General features: G+C 45.2%; 1 protein-coding gene across 3 annotated transcripts; it reads left to right on the forward strand.

Moving 5' to 3' along the window:
• The first annotated feature begins 2,483 nt into the window (after nt 1-2,483).
• REST (RE1 silencing transcription factor) lies at nt 2,484-15,924 on the forward strand. Of its 3 annotated transcripts, none has more exons than XM_039551266.1 (5): nt 2,484-2,518; nt 3,574-4,484; nt 10,415-10,498; nt 13,502-15,124; nt 15,792-15,924. In XM_039551266.1, the coding sequence occupies exons 2-5, from the start codon at nt 3,584-3,586 to the stop codon at nt 15,881-15,883; spliced, it is 2,700 nt and encodes an 899-aa protein (XP_039407200.1). In that variant the 5' UTR covers nt 2,484-2,518; nt 3,574-3,583; the 3' UTR covers nt 15,884-15,924. The 3 variants fall into 3 exon arrangements, with proteins under 3 accessions (XP_039407200.1, XP_039407202.1, XP_039407201.1); XM_039551267.1 differs by having other exon boundaries at nt 2,491-2,514; XM_039551268.1 differs by lacking the exon at nt 15,792-15,924 and having other exon boundaries at nt 13,502-15,244.
• The last annotated feature ends 4,652 nt before the right edge of the window (nt 15,925-20,576 follow it).

Here is a 20,576-nt window from a genome sequence, read left to right on the forward strand (position 1 = left end):
GTTTCTTGTTTTGGCAGAAGTTTTTATTTATGATTGCATTTTTTGCAGACATTACAGGCTTTGATGTGGAACATTTCTTTCACGATACATATTCACTGCAGGACTGTCTATATTCAAGCTGCTCGAGAGCATCCTGACCACGGAATAATTGGTGTAGCCACTTCCGCGTGCTGCTAAGATTTCTTGGAGTGCACATGTGGGATTTTTTTGGAAAGCACTGGAGAGCTAACTGCACTTGACTGCTGTCATAGCTTAGGAGTGGTGCAACTTGGGTTTTAACCTATAAATCTGATGGGGCAGCCCTAGAGTTAAGGGGGTTTGTGAATGGCTCAGACTTGACATAGAGCTCAAAGGAGTTTTTCACCGGGGAGCACATCTTTTGTGTTTGCCTGGCATAAGGAGAGCGTTGAGCAAAGAAGGAGCTGTCTGCGAATAAGGTAAGTTCTGCAGGAAGAGGGGTAGGCAATGGCAATGTCAAAACTGCTTACAGAAGCTGGACTGAAGTTGGGTTAGATTTTTTGGAGCCAAGTGGTCTGAGCCGGTAGCATCCATGTATTTTGTAAAGGCAAAGCTTTGATGTGAGTCTGTCCCCCTGTGTGTTCAAGTTTCTTTGCCAGAGTAGCTGCTCAGAGCTGTAACCTTTATTAGTACCAGAGCACAGCTGTGCTCTAAGCACCCTGCTCCAAACTATGAGTATCCTGAGAGCAGTGAAGAAGGAAGAAAGACACATGGAGTTTGCAAGGATGTGGTGCTTAGGCAAGGGACCTCAGGTTAAGGTTTTAGGGCAACCTCTCCCAAATAAATCCATAACATAATACATAAAAATATGTATAAATTTGTAATACAACATACACGTATTACAGAGTTTCTCTTCTGGATGATGAAAATGACAGGCAGGCATATATGGAGGTTGGAGAAAGGAGCTTGCCCTTGAGAAACAGAAATAGCTAAGTAGAAGTAGGGCCAGTTGGCAAGACTGGCCAGCACGCACAAAACATCTCTGCTGTTCAGGCTAGGAAGGCTGTTACTCACAGGAGTAGATCAGGGATACTTTTTACATGCTCAGTTTAAATATCTAACAAAGTATCTTTTTGCTCCTTCAACAACTCCTGATGTAGTTTGTATTCTCCAGTTGTTTTTGTAGCTAGGGAAAAACCCCATTTACTTTCTCCAGTTTCAGAGACATTTCTGCTTTGCTAGCTGGGGTGGCTGGCCCTGCCTGCACCCACTGCCAGGCGGTGCAGCACAGCTCGCTTTGAAGTTGGCCAGATGACACAGAGAGAGGGGTTTTTGCAGTCTCCCAGTGGTGTCAGCTCAATAGGTACTCAGGTCCTGCTGAAAGTTTTGAGGTTCATAAATCAGCTCAGCCTGAGGAATGTCAGGGCCAAGGAAATTTTTCAGATATTCATGGTGAAGAGTCACGTGAGTGCCCAAGAGACGAAAGAACCACTAAGAAATTTGGGTTCCTCATTTAGGACTGGGATTGTTGCCTAAGCAGGACTGGGTGCTGCTCTTGACCTCTCTGTTGCAGCCAGTGAGTGCATGGCTGGGCTCTGAAAGAGCAACTTTTTTGGGTTTTCTCCAGTTTTGGAGCAATGAGGACAAACTATGGAGGTTTTGAGTCCCATGATTGCTTAAGGCATTTTATGTTTCAAGGGCAATTTGAGTAGTTTAGTGGCCTGGACCATGCGATGGTGGAGCAGGGTGAATCACAGAATCAGTTAGGTTGGAAAAGACCTCTGGGGCTACTGAATCCAACCTTTGACCGGACACTACCATGTCAGCCTAGACCGTGGAAAGAAGGGCCTCAGCCAGTCTTTCCTTAAACACCTCCAGAGACGATGACCACCTTCCCGGGCCGCCCATTCCAATGTCTAACCATCCCTTCCGTGGCTAATATCTAGCCTAAACCTCCCTTGGTGCAGCTGAAGACTGTCCTCCTGTCACTAGTTACCTGGGGGAAAAGACCGACCCCCACCTGGCTACAACCTCCTTTCAGGTGCTTGTAGAGCGATAAGGTCACCCCGAGCCTTCTTTTCACCAGGCTAAACACACCCAGTTCTCTCAGATGCTCCTCATTAGACTTGCGCTCCAAACCCTTCACCAGCTTCGCTGCCCTTCTCTGGACTCGCCTCGTGAAGGCGATGCCGTGGGCACCGCCTCGAAGCTGGGCAGATCAGCGTTACCATCCCTGAACGGGACAAAGGAGCTCACAGCAGCGGGGCCAGGCACGGACAATCCCCGCGGCCACCAACTCTACCCCTGGGTACGAACCCTCCCCTCGGGCGGGTGCCCCTTCCCCCTCGCACGCCGCCCGCCCGGTGCCCCCGCCGCTGCCGGGTGACCCCGCTGGGCCCGGCCCCTCCTGCCGGGGGCGGGCGGGGCGGTGCCGCCGCTGCGCGCTGTGTGCTGGAATGCGGGGGCGCCTCCGCCCGCCGCCGCCGCCAGCAGCGCCTCCCGCCCGCCCCGCCCCGCCCCGCAGCAGCCGCGCGGCCGGGCGGCCCCGCGCCGCCGGTGGGTGAGTGAGTGCGGCGGGGCCCGGCGGGGCCGGGGAGGGGGGGCCGGGAGCCGGGCGAGAGGCGCTGTCCAGGGCTGATCTGCGGCCGGCGGGCGGGCGGGGGCGGCCGGGCGGGCCGGGCCGCGGGGCGATCAGCACCACGGCTAAGGAGCCGCGCTGGCCGCGGGGGCGCTCGCCGGGCCGCGCCGCCGCCGGAAGGCGAAGCCGTCGCTGGCCGGGCCGGGCCGGGCCGGGCGCAGCCGCAGGCCCTGGGCCCGGGCGCAGGCCCGGGGCGCCGCTCGCTCCCCCTCCCGCAGCCGGGCATCGGGTGGGCGCGGCCGCCGTGACCTTGCCGGTACCGAGGCGCTTCCTTCGCCCCGCGCCCCCGCGCCGGCGCCGCTGCCCTGCCCTGGCCGCCGCGGGGGGAGGAGGAAGCCGGACGTCCCGACCGGCCGGCGGCAGCGGGCGGGCCGGGGGCGGCGCGGGGAGGGCGCTTTGTGTGGGCAGGCAGAAAATGGCCGCATGCCTGTCAGGCAGGGAGGGAGGGAGGGAGGGAGGGTGGCGGGGGCACGGCCCGGCCCGGCCCGTCTCCCCCGGCGGATGTGCGCCGGGCCGCGGGGAGGTCGCCGCAGGGCCGGGCCGCCCCCCTTTGTTGGCGGCCTTGAGCCCGGCGGGGCCCTTGGGGCGGGCGGCGGCCGGACAGGGGCACTCGGTGGAGCCTGGCCGCAGCACCCACCGGCGGGCCCCCGGTGTCTGGCGTGGCGGGAGCCGCGGGGCCCGGCCCGGGGTCGCTCGCCTGCCCGGAGCCCCGCCTGGGCCCTGGGACACCGTTGTCAGCGCCTCCCACCCGTCCTCCACACGGTGGGATCCTGCACCACACGTAGGCAAGAGCTCAACAGCCCCTTCGGGCGAGGACCGAGGTCCCCCAGCTCCGGGTTCTGCTTCCCGCTGCCCCAGCACGTCAGCAAAGAGCTTTAGTTCGCTGGTGTTCCCTGGAGGGCTGCTTCGACAGTACACAGCAGAGGAGGGTTTTCCACACTCGGGTGCTTACAGGTGTTCCTTTTCTCTTCCAACAGAATTACTGCCATGGCAACTCAAGTGCTGGGACAGTCTGGTGGGAACAGCCTCTTTCCTGGCAGTTCTAATATTGGCATGGCATTGTCCAATGACATGTATGACTTACAGGACCTTTCTAAAGCTGAGCTGGCAGCTCCTCAGCTTATTATGTTGGCAAATGTGGCCTTGACAGGAGAAGTTAGTGGCAACTGCTGTGATTACCTGGTTGGAGAAGAGAGACAAATGGCAGAACTGACAACGGTGGGGGACAGCAACTTCTCAGATAGTGATGGAGAGGGTATGGAAGATACCCAGGCTGCGGAGAGTGACCGTGAAGCACCTGAAAATATGGAATTAAGCTCCCTTGAGGTTCCTAGTGTGGAAACTCAAGGTCCAGCTGCTTGTTCCCCTCCTAAGACTCCCAGTGTGGACAAAGATGTCTCATTGGAAGCACTGGGTACTCCAGAAAGCACAGAGGACAAGTGTAAGAGCTTGAAGAGCAAACCATTTCGTTGTAAGCCTTGCCAGTACGAGGCAGAGTCTGAAGAGGAGTTTGTGCATCATATCAGGGTTCACAGTGCTAAGAAATTTTTCGTGGAAGAAAATGCAGAAAAGCAAGCACAGGTGAAGGAGTCTGATTCCTGCAGTGCAGAAGAGGTGGATTTCTCTAAGGGCCCAATCCGTTGTGATCGCTGTGGCTATAACACTAACAGATATGATCACTATCTGGCTCACTTGAAGCACCACAACAAAGCAGGCGAAAACGAGAGAGTCTACAAGTGTACCATATGCACTTACACTACTGTCAGTGAATATCACTGGAAAAAACACCTAAGAAATCATTTTCCCAGGAAAGTGTATACCTGCTCAGAGTGCTCCTATTTTTCAGACAGGAAGAACAATTATATTCAACATATTCGAACTCACACAGGTAAGTTTTTCATCTTTTTTTGACTGAAATGCAGTAAGACTTCTGAGAATCTGTGATGAATGAAGCAAGCAGAGTCCTCTTTTTGCAAAGTTTGTTCTACCCTGATAAAGCTTTGTGCTCTTTTCTCTTGGTTCTACCAGGTTATAGCCTCATGGAATTTGGTCTGAGCTCCAGTCTACAGTCCTAAAGGACTGAGGAAATTTCAGATGCCCAAGAGAAGATGAAGGGCATCCTGTTTAGTAATTTTAAGCCAGTTTTTTGAAGAGGGCAGGACAAAGTGTGCCAGTGGTAATTGTCAGGGTCTACAACGCCAAAACCTGATGTACTCTAAAACCAAAACAAACAGGTTGACAAAAGGTGCCTGAATCCCATAGGTAGTTTTGAAAATGGTACCTTCAGACTGAGCTGAAACTTGACTAAGATGTAATTACAGAGAAGAAAGAGCTGATATATACATGCAAAGGAGTCCTCCAGCATCCACAAAGTCAGAATAAGAGTTGAACAGTGAATTAATTCCTTTTAATGCTCAGAGGCTTCGTTTTTTCTAGGGCCTGCATCACTGCAGCAGCCAGAAGTAGACACATACTTTTGTTGCCATATAGGAAGCCTTCGAGGGAGTCTGGCCTGACTTCCTGACTTCTCCTAGCCTCGGTTTGTAATTGGAAGGGACAGTGTGAGGCCCCTTTTTCCCTGGTGTATACCAAGTGGAATCAGAGGACCTGCAGTGTTGCTGCCATCCTGTGAGCTGGGACCACAGGTGACTTAGGAAATACCTTGCTTTTCATCAGAGAGCCTCACCAGCCTCTCGCATGGGGAGTTCTGACGAACCAAAACTCCTTTCAACGAGGGGTTATCATATCCATGTCACCTCTCTGGGCCATGGGGTACACTTACTATGCCTCCTAATCCCTTTTGTGGAAGTGAGAGGGCAATTCAGAGCTTCCTTGCTGCTTCTTAGAAGCTTTTATTTCCACCGTGTCAGGGCTTTTCTGTGGAGAGGGTTGGCTTGTTAACCATCTCCTAGTGTGCTCACCTGACTTGGTTCCCCTTTATTTTAGACTGTGCTGGCTGAGCAAAGCACTGGGGAATTTCTCCTTTAAAGTCGTGTTTTGTCACAGCAGAGGCATGAATGGTTTGGAGGTTTCAGTTCAGTTGGCTGCAGCTGTCTGGAAGGGTTGGGCACTCCGGAGGCCTCGGGGCTGGGCTTGAGCTTAAGTGTGCAGGAGTTTGTGTTCGTCTGCTCGTTTCAGTATCTGCTTTGTTGAGGCTGGGAGGGTCTGCTGGGAATTTCAGTACTTTAAGACATACTATTCTCCTAAGAATAGCTGTGTGCTGTTGTTCAGAGGATACCATCAGTTTCAAAATCAGTCCTGTCTCAGTATTTTTTTTCTAAACAAGTAAATAAAGTTTATTGTGAGAGGTATTAGGAAAATGGTGTGGTTTATCCTCCAGATCATTTTCTTTGTGTGTTTTGTAGGAGATAACAGGAAAGAGACCAGGTAAAAATGTCAAAATAGTAAGAAAAAACCTAAATGAATCATGTGGGGAACTCATGGTGAAATGTGAGCCAGTGCTGTAGTTCCTGTCTAGTTTACATTTGTCTCAACTTTAAATTAATCTCTGCTTGTGTTTGTGGATGACATTAGGTCCCCCTTTCTGATTTCTGAAAGCACTTGTTGAGTTTTACAGAAACTAACCGTGAAAGCATGTTTGCTGAAGAAGCGCTCTCTTATCACTGCATTTGACCAATTTACCAATGAACTGTGTTAAACTTTAAAAAAATCAAGCATATCCAGATCCTCTTTTGCTCCTTTGAAGACAGTGGTGCAGTCAAGGTTTCTGGTTCTTTTCATTACTGTAATTAAGCTGGAATGAGTGATTATGATTTCGGCATGTTTTAGTCTACCCTTGTAGGTGTTTCTTTGCTACTTCATAACTACATAGTTAAAGTGTTTCAGGCAGTTCTTGCTTGATAAAAAACTTCCAAGTATGTTAGTAGAATGATTTAGGAATGTGCCTTGTTTCCAGTAACATTGATTTTGTGGCGGAGACTGTTAAAGCTAGAGTATTAGAAGAATGAATAAGCTTCTGGCAGGTATATTTTATATACCAGGCTAAAAGTCTCTGCCAATGTTAGTGTGTAATAAGTTGCCTTAAAAAACACAAAACCAGAATGCACAAAAAAACTTCCCAAACAACCCCTACCCCAAAAAATCCTGAAAAAACACCCGCAGATATTTTATAGTCAAAAGTATTTGCAGACTGTTTACATAACGGTATTGAATTTAGTAAAAACTGTCTAAATGATACCAAAATAGCTTTGGATTGTAGTTTTCATTTGAAACTAAAGAAACATATTTGTTGGGAAAAATGAATGGGATACATCCATCCATCATTTTCTTCCTGTTTTATGGGTTCAGAATATTAAAGAAGAAAGTTGGAATTGTTTGTTTCTTTGGTTTCCTGATTGCTAATAGGTGAAATAATTTTGGATAGATACTTTTCTTTCTCCTGTTTTTTGTTCTTCACCAGACTTTTTAAAAAAAATTTTTTTGTGGGGGAAAATGCCTCTTTGCAGTTAATTTGATTCTGCTGTGTTAGAGCTGTACCGTTTTCTGAAACACTGACTGTACAGAGTGGGGTTTCACTCCACTGTGAATGTGCTGCTGCTGCTGGAGAAAGGCAGTCTCAGTTTTCTACCTGTATCCTGGGACTAGCTGATTCAGCTCGCTAAAATGGAGTAAAGGAGTTCCTCTTGTCCAGGTTGGTTCTCTGCTGGTCAGTGAACTTAGTTGCCTTACTAAGGGCTCATGCAAACACCAGAGCACGTGGCCAGGAGCAGGGAAGGGGGCTGCATGCATGATTGGGAAACATACCTATCCTCTGCATGCTTGGGGACCACGGGAAGGCAGGCTGAGGTTGTCTGCCTGCCTGTTGCTTGCATCCATGTTGAAAAGCAGGTGTCCCAGAGCCCACCCTGTACTGAAGATACCTTGCAGCTTGTGACAGTGCTTGTGCGACAGGCTGCTGACAAATGTGGGGGACCTTGGGCAGACGGGTGTTTCAAGGACCCTACAGATGGTCATAGACTTGCCACCTGGGAAAGCTGCATCTGGAAGAGCCTGTCTGCTGCCCAGTGGGTGGCTGGAGATGTTCAGGGCAATCCCTCCCTCTGCTGCTGGAGCAGAAAGGACTCTTTGTGTCAGGGACAGATCTACCTGAGCTCGTTAGTGCTCATTAGACCTTCTAGACCAAGTTTTGACTTGATTTACCTGCTGATCCTGAAGCTGTACTATGTGCAAGACAGTGCAGCATTGTTCTCTTTCTTTTTTCCGTATTTTGCTTGTTAGAAGAAATTTCTAGAAAACTTCGTTGAAAATAATCTGAAGGACTATATAACTAAGACATCTGCTTCAGGCAGTTACAATGTTCTGTGTCTAGTTTTGGCATTATTAAAAAAGGCTTTATCAAGACATTGTTGAGGAATACCTTTGGTGCAGGTAGCTCAGTGTGCAAGCTGCAGTTCGAGATGCAGGTTTTGCTCAGGGTGAGAGCGCAGAGAGGCCATGAATTGCCAACCCTGTACTGGTGGTGCCAGCCAGGTGAATGGACACTTGAGAGACACGGCAGGAGCCGGGAATTGCTGACATTTTGATAACAAAGGAGAGGAAGAGGGGTGATGCCAGCGAGGTAGATGGACATGGAGAGGCTCAGCAGCAGGAGCAAAGGCTGGGGAGGAAGAGCGAGACTTGCGTGCGGGTAGATTGTGAGGGTATAAGAGCCCAGGGGTTCCATCGTTGGGGGTCCTCTTTGGAGGCACCAGCTCCGGGTGTTTCTGTGTTACTGTGCCATGGGTAAGTGGCTTTATGGAATGAGACATCTGAGACTCTGCTCTGGGAAACCTGGGGTCAAACTAGTGAGGAAACCTGGTCTGACACTGTGTGAGTGGGGTGTGCAGGGAGTCAAGTGGGGCATGTGTTGGGTCACTGGAGCTCCTGCCGTGAAGGGGCTTCAGACCCAGCAGTCTGGCCTTGGGAGTGTGGCTGCCAGAGTCTCTTGAATGGTGGGAACTTTCCTTAACAAGATGATCTTAAATTTGTATGCCGATATCAGTCTGCCTGTTCATTTGCATAGAGTTAAGTGCCTGCTTAAGCTTTTGCTAGATTGCAGCTTATTCTGTAAGTGTCTTCTGGAGAGGTTTTTTTGATGGCTCGTTTGCATATAATGAACGAGCTTATAAAATTACAATACATATCCTTTGGGGGATTGTATTTGACAGAACAGCCTGTACAATGCATTTAATTCTCAAGTGGCAACAACACATTTTAAATTTGTTGTGTTCATTATGCTTAAATCCAGTATGTTTTGTGGCTGTGCCCTATGTAAAAAAGGGCATGAAAGAAAGCCTGTTTCACATTCCTAACGTTGTAGGTAACTTTACAGATATGAAATTTCAGGTAATGGGAAGAAGATATGACTGAATATTCCAGGACCTTCGGCCACATATTTTTTAATTGTAAGGAGTCATTTAAAACCAAAACCATTTCTTTGTAACAAAAGGAGTACCCCTCCCTTGTACATGACTTAATCTTACTGTGTGTATTGCACCAATCTCCTACTTTGTTTTAATTGGAAAGGGAGAGGAGTTGTGGTTGTTAGGGTGAATTTACCTTTAAACTGCTGATCTAATCAAGAACGATAGTCTAAATGTTGGATGGAAGGAAGAAATGTGGAATTAATCTGCATTACAAAGGCTGCTTCTACTGCTGTTTTGGCACAGGCCAGCAGCGGAGCCTCACATCACATACTGGCAGATGCAGGTCTTTGCTGCTGCAGATACAGGTGTGCTTCTGAGAGTGAACACATAGCCCGTGTGGAGGGCTTTTGCTGATGTCCAGGTCTGTGATTTGGAGAGCACCTTGGTTGTATGCTTCATATGTAGCAAATTTATCAAAATGCTGTAGTGTAATTCTGGGTATGATTTGAATAAATACTATGACTGAGTAACTTCTTTTTCCCTTTTCAGCTTCCCTTCTCTCTTCTCTTGTGGGCGTCCACCCAAGACTAAAAAGTCTTTGTAGTGGAGACAGTGTGCTAGCAGTTTGGGGCAAAACCTCCTGGTGCTTATCTGGACCTGCCTAACATGTTAATTATAAAACTGTCTGCCTTTGTTTGGAGCTTGTCTTCACTTGAAAAAGATTTTCAAGTATCATTGTACTGATACAATTTTTAGCTACAATTACAAGCTGACTGTCCTCAGTGGAGATATAATTTATGACAGCTTAGTTTCCATTAGTTCTCCAGAACCAAGAACTCTTCAGGCATGGGGTTTTGAGTCTTCAAAAGAAATGTTTATGCTACATTTAAGCTTTTGCTAGCAGCATAATTTCACTGAGCAGGACATCATGCTTTTCCATGCTGCAAGCTATTTTCACTCTGCCAGTAAAACTTTGGAAGTAAAGACTTGGTCTATCTGCAGTTGTGTTCTGGTGGTTGTACCACATCTTAATCCAAATTAAACATGGAGGTTTTGGGTAAGATGTTATGCAAAGCAAAAACATAGCTAGTTTCTTACAGGATCTTTTGTGCATCTTCTGAGTGTTGGGAGAAAATGCTGTAGGGAAGTCAGGTCTGGTGGCTTAAGGCTTTTTAAAGTTGTCTGTCCTCATCACCTTTTTGCTGAGGTTACTCTTGACCCCAGGTGGACATTAGAATGTGCCTCTGTCATATCCTGCCCTTTCACTGCCCTCATTCATAAGGCATGACATGTTGCAGTGGTCCAGCTTGGGCATATACTTCTCACTGTCCCTTGCTGCGAGATAACGTGCTCTACAGTGTGAGGATCTGTGACAGCCTCCCCTGTGTGGCTTTGTAACCAAGTTTGGGAATCTGCTGTGTTTCAGTAACTACTTTGCTGTTTGTTTTTGCAGGGGAGCGACCGTATCAATGTGCGATGTGTCCTTATTCCAGCTCTCAGAAGACCCATTTAACCAGGCACATGCGCACCCACTCAGGTTGGTACGGAGTGGCAGCAGCGTGACTGAGGAAAAGGGGGTGGGTCACAGTATCACAGCATGGTTGCAGTTGGAAGGGACCTCTGGAGGTCATCTGGGCCAGATCCTGGGTCCAGAAGGGCCACCTAAAGCAGCCTGCCCAGTTCTGTGTGAGATGCCATCTTAGTGAGTATGGCCTGAGCTTTTAGCTCCTTTTATAATGGGGAAGGTTGTCTTGCTAAGGAATGCTAAGTGCCATGAATATAACTGATAATGGGAATATATCCTTTTACTTTTCAAGATCTATTCTGATATTCATAGGACTGCTCTAGTAGTCCTAGTAATCTAGGAATAAATACAACATTGTGATGATATAGGAACAAATCTTTGTACTCTGCTGTCATAGCTGAGTTCAAATCAGTGAAGCTGGGAAAATTTTGAGTAGCTGAGAGTCTCCTCTGTGATGTCTGGGATTGGATCTCATCTAGGGGTTCTGAGCTTTTGTTTAGTATGACACAGTGATGTAAATTAGTGTCTGCTTGTGGCAGGGAGACACAGGAGAAAAAGCAAACTCAAGAGGATGTTCACAAGTAACTCAGTCTCATTGCACTAAAAGCCAAATTAACAATTTTCACTAGCCTTTATTTCCAGTTACTGGTCATGAGCTGTGTGGTGTTACAAATATCTGCTCTTGCGCTCGTGAATCTCTTTTTGAATGAATTAACAGCATTTTTGGGAGCTGTAACACCATAGACACAAGCATAGTTGTCCTTTATGACTCTTGTAGGGGAGTTCAGGTAGACCTGAGCCTGTGCTTTTGATTTGTTTTTGTAAAATCTGAATTGACCAGCCCTAGGTGAATTCCTAATGCTGGCAAACAGGAGTTGAAGTCTCCTGAGCAGTAATTGTCTCAATTTCAATTGATGAGGCTTTTAATTGAAACCAGGAGTCAGTCAGTTTTAACTGTAGTGGAGTGAGGCTTGGGCCCATTAAAAATAGCCAGCTTTAAAATGTCATGTCAGTATTTTGGTGTGAGAATTTTGTGAATGTAGTATTCTGCTTTCAGAAACAAAAATAATAGTTGGTTGAACCTCTGGTTTGCAAATGAACCACCAAATTTGCAAATGGTTTCATCAATACCGAGCCTGGAAACCATGTCACTAGCATATTACTCCGCCCTTGTTCTGTTCAAGGAAGTCTCAAATCTGAGGGAGGTAAGGAGTGTGATCTGCCTGTGGCCCTTGCCTCAAAGGTCTCTGAGGGAAGGCATGATTTTGCTGTCAGGGGTGCTGTATTACTAGCTCTCCTAAATTCTACTGTATGTTTTATTGCATTGCCCAGACATCTGCACCTTTTCTATGGCAGTTTCTGGAGTCCTGCAGTTCACAGGCTCGCAGGTGCTGTAGCTTTCTTCCCATGCCGGATGGCAAATAACAGTGGTTTAGAGCCTAATTCAGAGCTGGTTTTTTAGCCATATTGGTACATATCCTTTTCACTTGCGCAGTAAAACCCCTGGATTTAGTAGAGACGATGGACACAAACTCTTCACATGCTATCTTTGAGTTACGCTGTTGCAGCTGCCTCTGAGCACTCTGTGCGCTTAGAACAGCTTGTTCATGTGTATATAAGAGAGGCTGTTCTTGTCCTCCCCCAGTGTAACACAGAACTATTCTTTGAAATTTAGGTGATAAAGGCTCTATACTTGGAGGAAGGATGAGCAATAAACACATCAAGCTTAAACTTGTGGAAAATGTCACCAGGAAGTGGGAGAAAAAAAGAAGGAAGTAAAGTGGAGAGGGAGGGAATCAAAGTAGCTCTTCTTTAAATAATAATTAGATGCTGCAGACAGACATGAAATGATCTGGACTCTTAAACAAGTGTCCCGCTCCTTCCTGCCAGGGAGGCAGCACAGCTTTTCTAGAGTTTGTGAGGGTGTTGCAGATACGTGGTTAACACACACAGGCACCACATCTTCACTGCAGGCTGGCTGGTCTCCTGAGTCATGCTACAGAGCATGCTTGAGTATGGGCAGTGGGTTGCAGGGAAGGGAGAAGCCCTGTTGTATGGGAGCAGAAGGGACTAGAATGGATTTTCAACATACTGAAGAAGTAGCATGCATTAGTTCTGCAGATCAGTTTTGAGATGCTGGTTCAGAGCTCAGGAGCATCCCAAATTCCTCAGCTAAATTGGCACATGCACAGATGCTCCCGAAGTATTTCTGGACTTGAGTTGTTGCACTAGAAGTGTTTTTCCTATTTGCTTTGATGTGTAAGGGAAAGCTGCTTCTGCTGCAGTGGCATGCGCTAAACAGAACATTTCAGGACCACTTCTGCAAGAGTCATTGCACTAACATAAATGCAGATTTTAATAGTAACGTGATGGCTTTGGAGTATGTTTGTTTAACTTGCCAAGAGTAGCCTGCAGGCAATGTACCACGTGTTGGAGGCACCAAAACACTGAACTGAATTTTTTCAGAGGTAAAGATCATCTGGGCACCCCTTTCATGTTCTTAGGTTTTTGCCAGCTTCTTTTCCCTCATTTCCTTTTCAATGCAAACATGAAGTATGCTAAATCTGTGTAAAGTTGGACTTTTTTTGAAACGCTTGTGTGAAACTGCTATTCATCAAATGTTACATTTCCGTTTTTCTACAATGCATTCAATGGACCAGTTGGGTATGGATTCCATTTGCTAATATTACTGTAGAGAGATCTCTGCCGGTATGTATGCCTAGCCAGAACCTGTGACGTTGTTACTGCTTGTTTGGTTTTGGATCCCCTTCCTCCCAACCCTCACCCCTTCTCTCTTTTTTTTTTTTTTGTATTTTTTTCTTAGTGTCTCGTGAATGTGTTTGTGACTTGTGGATTTCTTATGTTGACTTTGCTTAATTTTAAAGGCGCATGGATAATTTTTTTTTTATCCTTTTCAAGTTTCATATTTCTGTATCTGTGTTAGTGGGACGTGATTGCTCCGAAACCACCATGCTTAATAATCACCATCATTCTGTTCCGTCCTCCTTTCCTTAGGTGAGAAGCCATTCAAATGTGACCAGTGCAGCTACGTGGCCTCAAACCAGCACGAGGTGACTCGTCATGCGAGGCAAGTGCACAATGGGCCCAAGCCTCTGATCTGCCCGCACTGTAACTACAAAACCGCTGACCGCAGCAATTTCAAAAAGCACGTTGAGCTCCACGTCAACCCGCGGCAGTTTCTCTGCCCTGTCTGTGATTATGCAGCGTCTAAAAAATGTAACCTGCAGTATCACATCAAGTCCAGGCATCCTGATTGTTCTGACATCACCATGGATGTCTCAAAGGTGAAGCTACGGACTAAAAAGAGCGAAGCTGACTTTTCTGAGAGCAGTAATGACAAAGTGGAGAAGGAACCAACGAAAGGGGATTCAGCTGCAAAGAAAACGGAGAAAATTGTGAAGGTGGAGAAAAAAGATAATTCGGCAAAGGAAAAGAAGTCAACAAACAATGTTTCTGCGGGCCAGGTGACAACCAGAAGTCGGAAATCGGCTTCAGAAAACAAGGAGGTGGATATTAAAACTGAGAAAAGTACTGAGAAAACATGTAAAACAAAGAAGGTCAAAAGAAAGGCAGAAACTGAGGCAACTTCGTCAAAGCAAGAGCCTGCAAATGATACCTCAGTAGTAACAAAAAAGAAAAAGAAAGTGGAAGCTAAACCCAGAGACTGCTCGGAAGCTCAAAAAAGTGATGTTGTACCAGAGGAAGAGCCTAAAAAGCAAAATTACTGCCTCAAGAAAAACAGAAAAAAGAAAGCTCTGAAAATTAAGCATAGTAAAAAAAGCAGTAAACTCAATCAGGAGAAGATTGAGGAAGAGGAGATGCCAGATGAGTATCCTATCACAGAAGAAGAAGATGGATGTGTGAAGCTGGACACTGAGGGTAGTGACCAGAAGGAGCAAGATCCCACTGACACAGTGGCATTAAACAACAATGGTGGTCATGCTCTCAGCGGGGAGAGCACTGATCCCAAGGGAAACTGCATCCAAGGCCCAGGGCAGCTTTATCTGCCAGCTCAGGATGCAAACACAGAAGCTGAGGTAAAGGACCAAGAAATGCCTGCAGCAGCAGGTGAGGGTGAAGACACTGGTGGTGCAAAGGAGGAGGAGAAACAGGTGGACAGAGGGGAAGACACTTGCTCTGAGAAACCTTCCCATGCAGTGTCTTCTGAAAAAAGCTTGGATGTGCTTATGGATGTGATACCAGATCTGGCACCTGAGAAGGAGCCAGAGGAAACTGTGGCAGAAACTGAGAGTAACTCAGACCTGATGGACCTGAGCAAGACATGCCTGCCAGCGACAGAGCCGACAGGAGATGCTGCGCCAGCACCTGTGCCTGGAGAAGGGTGTACACAAAGCCCTAAAGTGGCTCTGTCCTTATCTCGGGATAACACAGCCGTGAATGAGTCTCAGGAAATGGATGAGGATGAGGGCATCCACAGCCATGAAGGCAGCGACATCAGCGACAACATATCAGAAGGAAGCGATGACTCGGGGTTAAATGGTGCTCGCTCTGTACAAGAGGAAACAAGTCCAAAGATGTCACAAGGAGCTCCGGACACCACGGTGGCCAGGGAGAACTATGTGTGCATTTTTTGTGACCGCTCATTTAAAAAGGAAGGTGAATACAGCAAGCACCTCAACAGGCACTTAGTTAATGTGTATTATCTTGAGAAGGCAGCAAAAGGGCAGGAGTAGAAGTAGCTGTGGTTTGGGGAATCTTCTTTTGTAAGATCTTACACAGCTTATGTAAAAATACTGTAGATTTTTTTTTTTAAGCATGGTTTGCTTTAGTGTCTGCATTGGTTTCTTTTTTGGTTTAGTTTTTTTTTTTTTAAGTTGAAAATATTTTTGACAACTTTATGTGTCATGGTGAACTCATTAACTATTGGATCTCTTAATTAGAGAAAGCAGGTAGGGTGTATAAGGTTTTGTCCTATAAAGTCACTGTAAGCTTCTAGTCTATTAGCTTATGCAGCTCTTTTATAAACTGAGTTTTAGGAACAAGACTGGAGCTAACAATATACAAGTTGGATGTTTATAGAGCCACTGGCATAAGTTGCTTTTTGTTCTAGCAGCCAACTCTTTCTCTCCCTTTTTCCCTTTCCCACTTTTTTTTTTTAAGTTCTTTTCAATGTATCTTGATGTTCAGTGTTAAACTACTTGATGGTTTTTCTACCAGGAAGATAGCTTCTATTACATAAAGAGCACTTTGTAAAAGAAATCAAAGTTGGCTAGTGATGAACATAAATGTTTAAGCTAATTACAATTATGAACATACATTTCAGATCCCCTAAGTGTGAATGATGAGCCAAAATTTGAGAGTAGTCCTTCTGATGCCTGGGGTGGCCACCTAAAAACAGAGGCTAGACAAGAATAAGGGAATAAAGGTAGGTATTTATTTGAAGGGCTTTCAGGGTACACCTTGGGCAGTCAAAAGGCTACACCCAAGATGGATGCAGGTCACGGGTTCTTCTTCACACTTTTGTAAGTTTGGTTCATTTGCATATCAGGGTTAATTCTCCAATTAAAACTTCAGTTAATGGTGTAATTTCCCCAGGTTTACCCCCCTTCTTAAGATTTTCATTTACACATTTTGGACCTAGGACAATCTGGGTGTCCTTGGAGAGCAAACCTAGAGAGGTTTGTTATGTCTAAGCAGCATGAGAGAACAGCAGCTAACAGGCCACACGAAACTTCAGAGTTACACACTAGGCAGTACAAGATTTGAAAAATATAAAAGTTAAACCCTAAGGCATCACTTCCAACTTTTGATTGGAAAGTCTTTGTCTTGATTAATATCTTAATCACTGATATGTAATTGGCTTTGTTGTGGGGGAGCAAGTTTGTTATTTTTAATTTCTGCTTTTTGTTTTTTGATTGTGCTTTAAGGGCTTAAAATGTTGCACTTGTTTTTGATTTTTACCTATGCAGTTTAATCTTCTAGGAATAGCGCTTGTGCAGTATATGTACACTTTATATATGCATGTTTGGTTTTGTATATGTAAGTTTTTTTTATTTGAAAACATTCAGACTTGTTGCTTACCATGGGACAGTTTTCTGTGGCAGCTTTCTGTGATGCTCCTTACTGCAGATTTTTCTTGTTTTCCTGGGATGTGATTAGCTGTGCATGAAGTTGCTGAAATTATGAACTGCTTGGCTATGCATTTTTAAGTGGCTTTAGAATTGTACAGTCCTTGAGCAAAAGGATACACATGCAGCTCCAAAACGCTCTTTTACAAGATTTATTCTGTCATGGAAATGCCACTTCTGATTCTTTGAATACACATGCAGAGTGATAAATTCTGATTTATAATTTGGGATCACCAGGCAGGAAAAAATTGCTTTCAGTGGAAACAGTCTGCAGATTCTGCAAGTCTGGATGATTATTTTTTTTCCCCTTCCATTTTCATTTTTGTGGTGGACAGCAGTCAAACTTCAAGAGCTTTAAAACAATAAAATAGCAGCAGTGATATAATCTAACATCTCATACACAAGAAACCACAACAAACAAATAAGGATAAATCAACTGGTAAGCAACAAACCTGGCATTAAAAATCTGCAGAAATTTCTGCTCCGTATTAATTCAAGTTGCATTTAATAAAACCATCCAGCTTCCATGCAGAGAGAAACATATAAGTGATCAGATTGTCATCTCAGGTCTACATGTCATACCAGGAGTTTTTAATTCTAAACAGATTTCATTTCTAGCACACACAAATGCAAGAGAGATGGCATACCTAAATGCTGGTTGCCAACCAGTGGCAAAATGTAAACAAAATCCAAACCAGCAGGGAAGAAAGAAAACCTTCCAGGTCCCATCTGTGCACTCTTCCGACTGTCATTAGCTGCCTTTCCAGTGGGAGCAGTTGGGGACAGCTCCAAAGAAACAAATTTGGAGGCAGGTGTTATTTGGAGAGTGGAGTTGAAGAGCTCAGACAGCATTTGTCAGAGCACTTTATTGCAAGTAACTCTCTGTGTAAGCTCTGGAATAAACCCCATTCTTCACTGTCCCCACAGCATCTTCCCCTCCAAACAAACCCACTGCTGTGAATGAATAGAGAGCAACAATGCTACATTGCTTCTGCTTTTGGGAGAGATTAGTAATAGGAGGCCAAAGATTTGAGAGGGAAGGCATCCCTCATGGCAGAAATAAGTTGTATAATGTATAGTGAGTTTTTGTTTGCATAGATGGTGTTCAATCCTTACCTTGGCTGCGACAATCATTGTCAACTCAAGATCAAGTTGCAACTATATTTATGTTAAACATTAAGAAAACAAACGTAGTTGAATTGCTTTCCTAAAGTACCAGTTGTAATAGTTTTAGATGTATTTTTTTTTCCTCTTAATAGTGTTTCTTTTATATATAAATGTTGCCACCATTTGTGAGTGATATGAGCAGATGCTGGGAATTCCAGTACTGTGTAGAGGTTTAAAACTCCCTTCCTATCCTTGCTATTTTATGAGAGACTTCAAGGACTTTAGCTATGTTCAAGTAAACTCATGGACTGGCCTGATAATTTTTTCCTGTTTGTTTTTAAATGAAAATGATGCTGTTGACTGACTTTAAATTTCTCTCTGTGAGATAAAAGCAAAGGTGGTTCCCTGAAATACTGTGCTGCACATTTCTGTGAAGTGGTCAAGGTTTCAATGCTTGATCTGACAAGAACTCGTCGAAGACAACAGTCGGCTCCTCTTTGGCGGAGTTTTCTACCACAAGATGAGAAACTGAAAATAAATTATTAATGTATTAAAAAGAAGAAAAGTTGATTTTTTTCTATCTAAGACCCGTTGACAATGTCCTGAAATAGCTAATCTTGGTGCAGAACTGTGTTGAAATTGTCTGCAAGGTTTGGGATTATGTTACAGTAAAAAGGCAAGGATGTATTGTGTTTATGCATTATGTTTATCTCAAATGTTAGGCACTGCTAATATGAGTATTTGAGGGGGAGTGCGGGTCACATAGCCTACCATATATGGTGGTCTTACATTGCTGTATCTCCCTATAAACAATGCCTTTATTTTTTTTTTTTTTGGTCTCTTTCAATATTGTTAAATTATTTTGTGTTGGTTTTGCCAATGCTAGCATGTTTGTGTTTTTTGGCAATAATACCTGTATTTGTGTTCAACCTCCAATATGTGGTTGGAAGGATTAGCACGCTTATACACCCCTACACTGCCAGCCCTCAGTTGAGTCATGTGTTTTGGGCCTTTTCTGTATGAATCTATACACTCAAACTAACTGCCTGGAGAAATGGTCAAGAAATGGGTAGCTAGGCACTTAAAATCCATGGTATTGCAATTGCTGCTTCTGGATTTTGATGATCTAGGCTGGAACTTTAGTCATGTAAAGAAGAATGTTTAACAGCTGACAGGCCAGTTAAGATACAGTAATGTCATTGATTTCAACACATTTAATGTAGCTGAAAGGTATTAAATCAAATTCAAGAGTTTTCTTGAATGTCAGTTGTGTAGATATGTGGCGTGCATATGATATTAACAGAATCCAAATAGCTAATTAAATTGTTTTATGTGTACATATATTTTCCCCCCTCTAAAATTACACTAGCTAACAAACTTTTGTAAGCTGGCATGGAAACATGTTTATGATGTTTAGTTGCACCATGTTTGATGCTTTTACAGTGCAATACTTGTATTCTCTGAATTAAACCAAAGGTAATTTTTTTCATGCTCTCTACTGTAGTGCATGACAGTCTTTTCTACATTTGTAATAGATGTAAAACGAGCCAGATCATACTTCCTGTTTTTACCTAAATCATGTATAAGAAGTCTTTTGTTCAAAATGTAGTATAAAGTTAAACTAAATTTCATTATATTAACCTTTACAAGTGTATTTTCCTAAGCATAGTTATGATTAAATAAACTTTATTAAGGAACCTGCAGCTTCTATCTTCCATTTATTAATGGCTGTGGAAGCCATTTGTAATGAGAGGCAGGAGCAGTGCCAGTGTTAGACAGAGCTCCTGAAGACCTCAAGCCAGGCAGGTGGGACTGAGGGAGTCAGTACAGAGATGCCAGACTTGACTGCAGACAGGGGCAGTGGCTCCAGAAGAACGTTCTTTTTCCTCTTCAATGTTTTGTTTTCATTTCCCTGTCCACTTCAGTAAGGACAGGGTGCAAGGTGGGGGCTGCATGCACATGGATGAGGTTCAAACACAATGCTGAACCTGTTTGTGATTTGGAAGGGTGGGCCCAATGGGCACGAAAGGCAACATTCTCTGCCACAGGAGAAGAAAGGCAGCTTGATGGAAGCTGTGGGATTTAAATTTGAGTTTCAGAGGTAATGCAGGTGACCATTCTGCATTCCAGAAGGATCTCTGGTGCAGTCTCACTCAGGGAATTAGCAATAGATGTATAAAAATTTGTGTCATCCATCATCCCTATGGCTATTGTACTGTCTTGTAGAGCTATTGAAAATGTCTTTAGAGCTGTGGAGCCTGGGATGGCCTGCAAAGGTGACATTTCACCTCTGCCAGCCTGGCCACTTTAGAAAACCTGGGCTGATTAGCCCATGATGCTGACTTACCTTCTGGGGCTTGGTCATTCTTGCCTCCTACTAGCACAGAACAACTCCTACTTGCCAAGGGATAAAGGCAAACCGTTTAATAAGGGGATAGCTCTATGTGCAGCTTTGAACAGTCCTAGAGCTTTTGTCGTCTCTGATTAAATGTTTTCTAATAAGCAGTGCCCCCCTGCCCTCTGTCATCTTAGTCTGTCATGGAAATGTGGGTTTCTGAGCTGTGCAGTTGTTACTCAAGCAGCAAAGAGCAGGGTGCAGTGCTACCACAGGACATAGCCTGGGGGGCTGCAGTGTGGCAGGGGCTGTCAGTGCCAAGGGGCAGGCTTGGGTTGCTGCTCCTGAAGTTTTGTAGGCAGCATGTGAGCAGTTTATGGTACAGACAGGGAACAGGAGTGGTGCCTGGGCCTGCCCACGGACTGCAAGGGAGATCTAAGAGCATGGCATAGAGATGGTGGGGGCTGGGTACGTGAGCGCCTCTGCCTGTGCTGTGCGAGTTAATGATTTCAAACTGCATCAATACAGGAGGCCCTGC

The sequence above is a fragment of the Corvus cornix genome, chromosome 4, assembly GCF_000738735.6.
Source record: "Corvus cornix cornix isolate S_Up_H32 chromosome 4, ASM73873v5, whole genome shotgun sequence".
Lineage (NCBI taxonomy): Eukaryota > Metazoa > Chordata > Aves > Passeriformes > Corvidae > Corvus > Corvus cornix.

Bases quoted from the DNA above. Each gene is read 5' to 3' on its own strand.
- REST (XM_039551266.1), top strand. From the start codon at position 3,584: ATGGCAACTCAAGTGCTGGGACAGTCTGGTGGGAACAGCCTCTTTCCT. The intron at 4,485-10,414 runs GTAAGTTTTTCA...TTGTTTTTGCAG, and splicing joins ACATATTCGAACTCACACAG to GGGAGCGACCGTATCAATGT. The intron at 10,499-13,501 runs GTTGGTACGGAG...TCCTTTCCTTAG, and splicing joins GCACATGCGCACCCACTCAG to GTGAGAAGCCATTCAAATGT.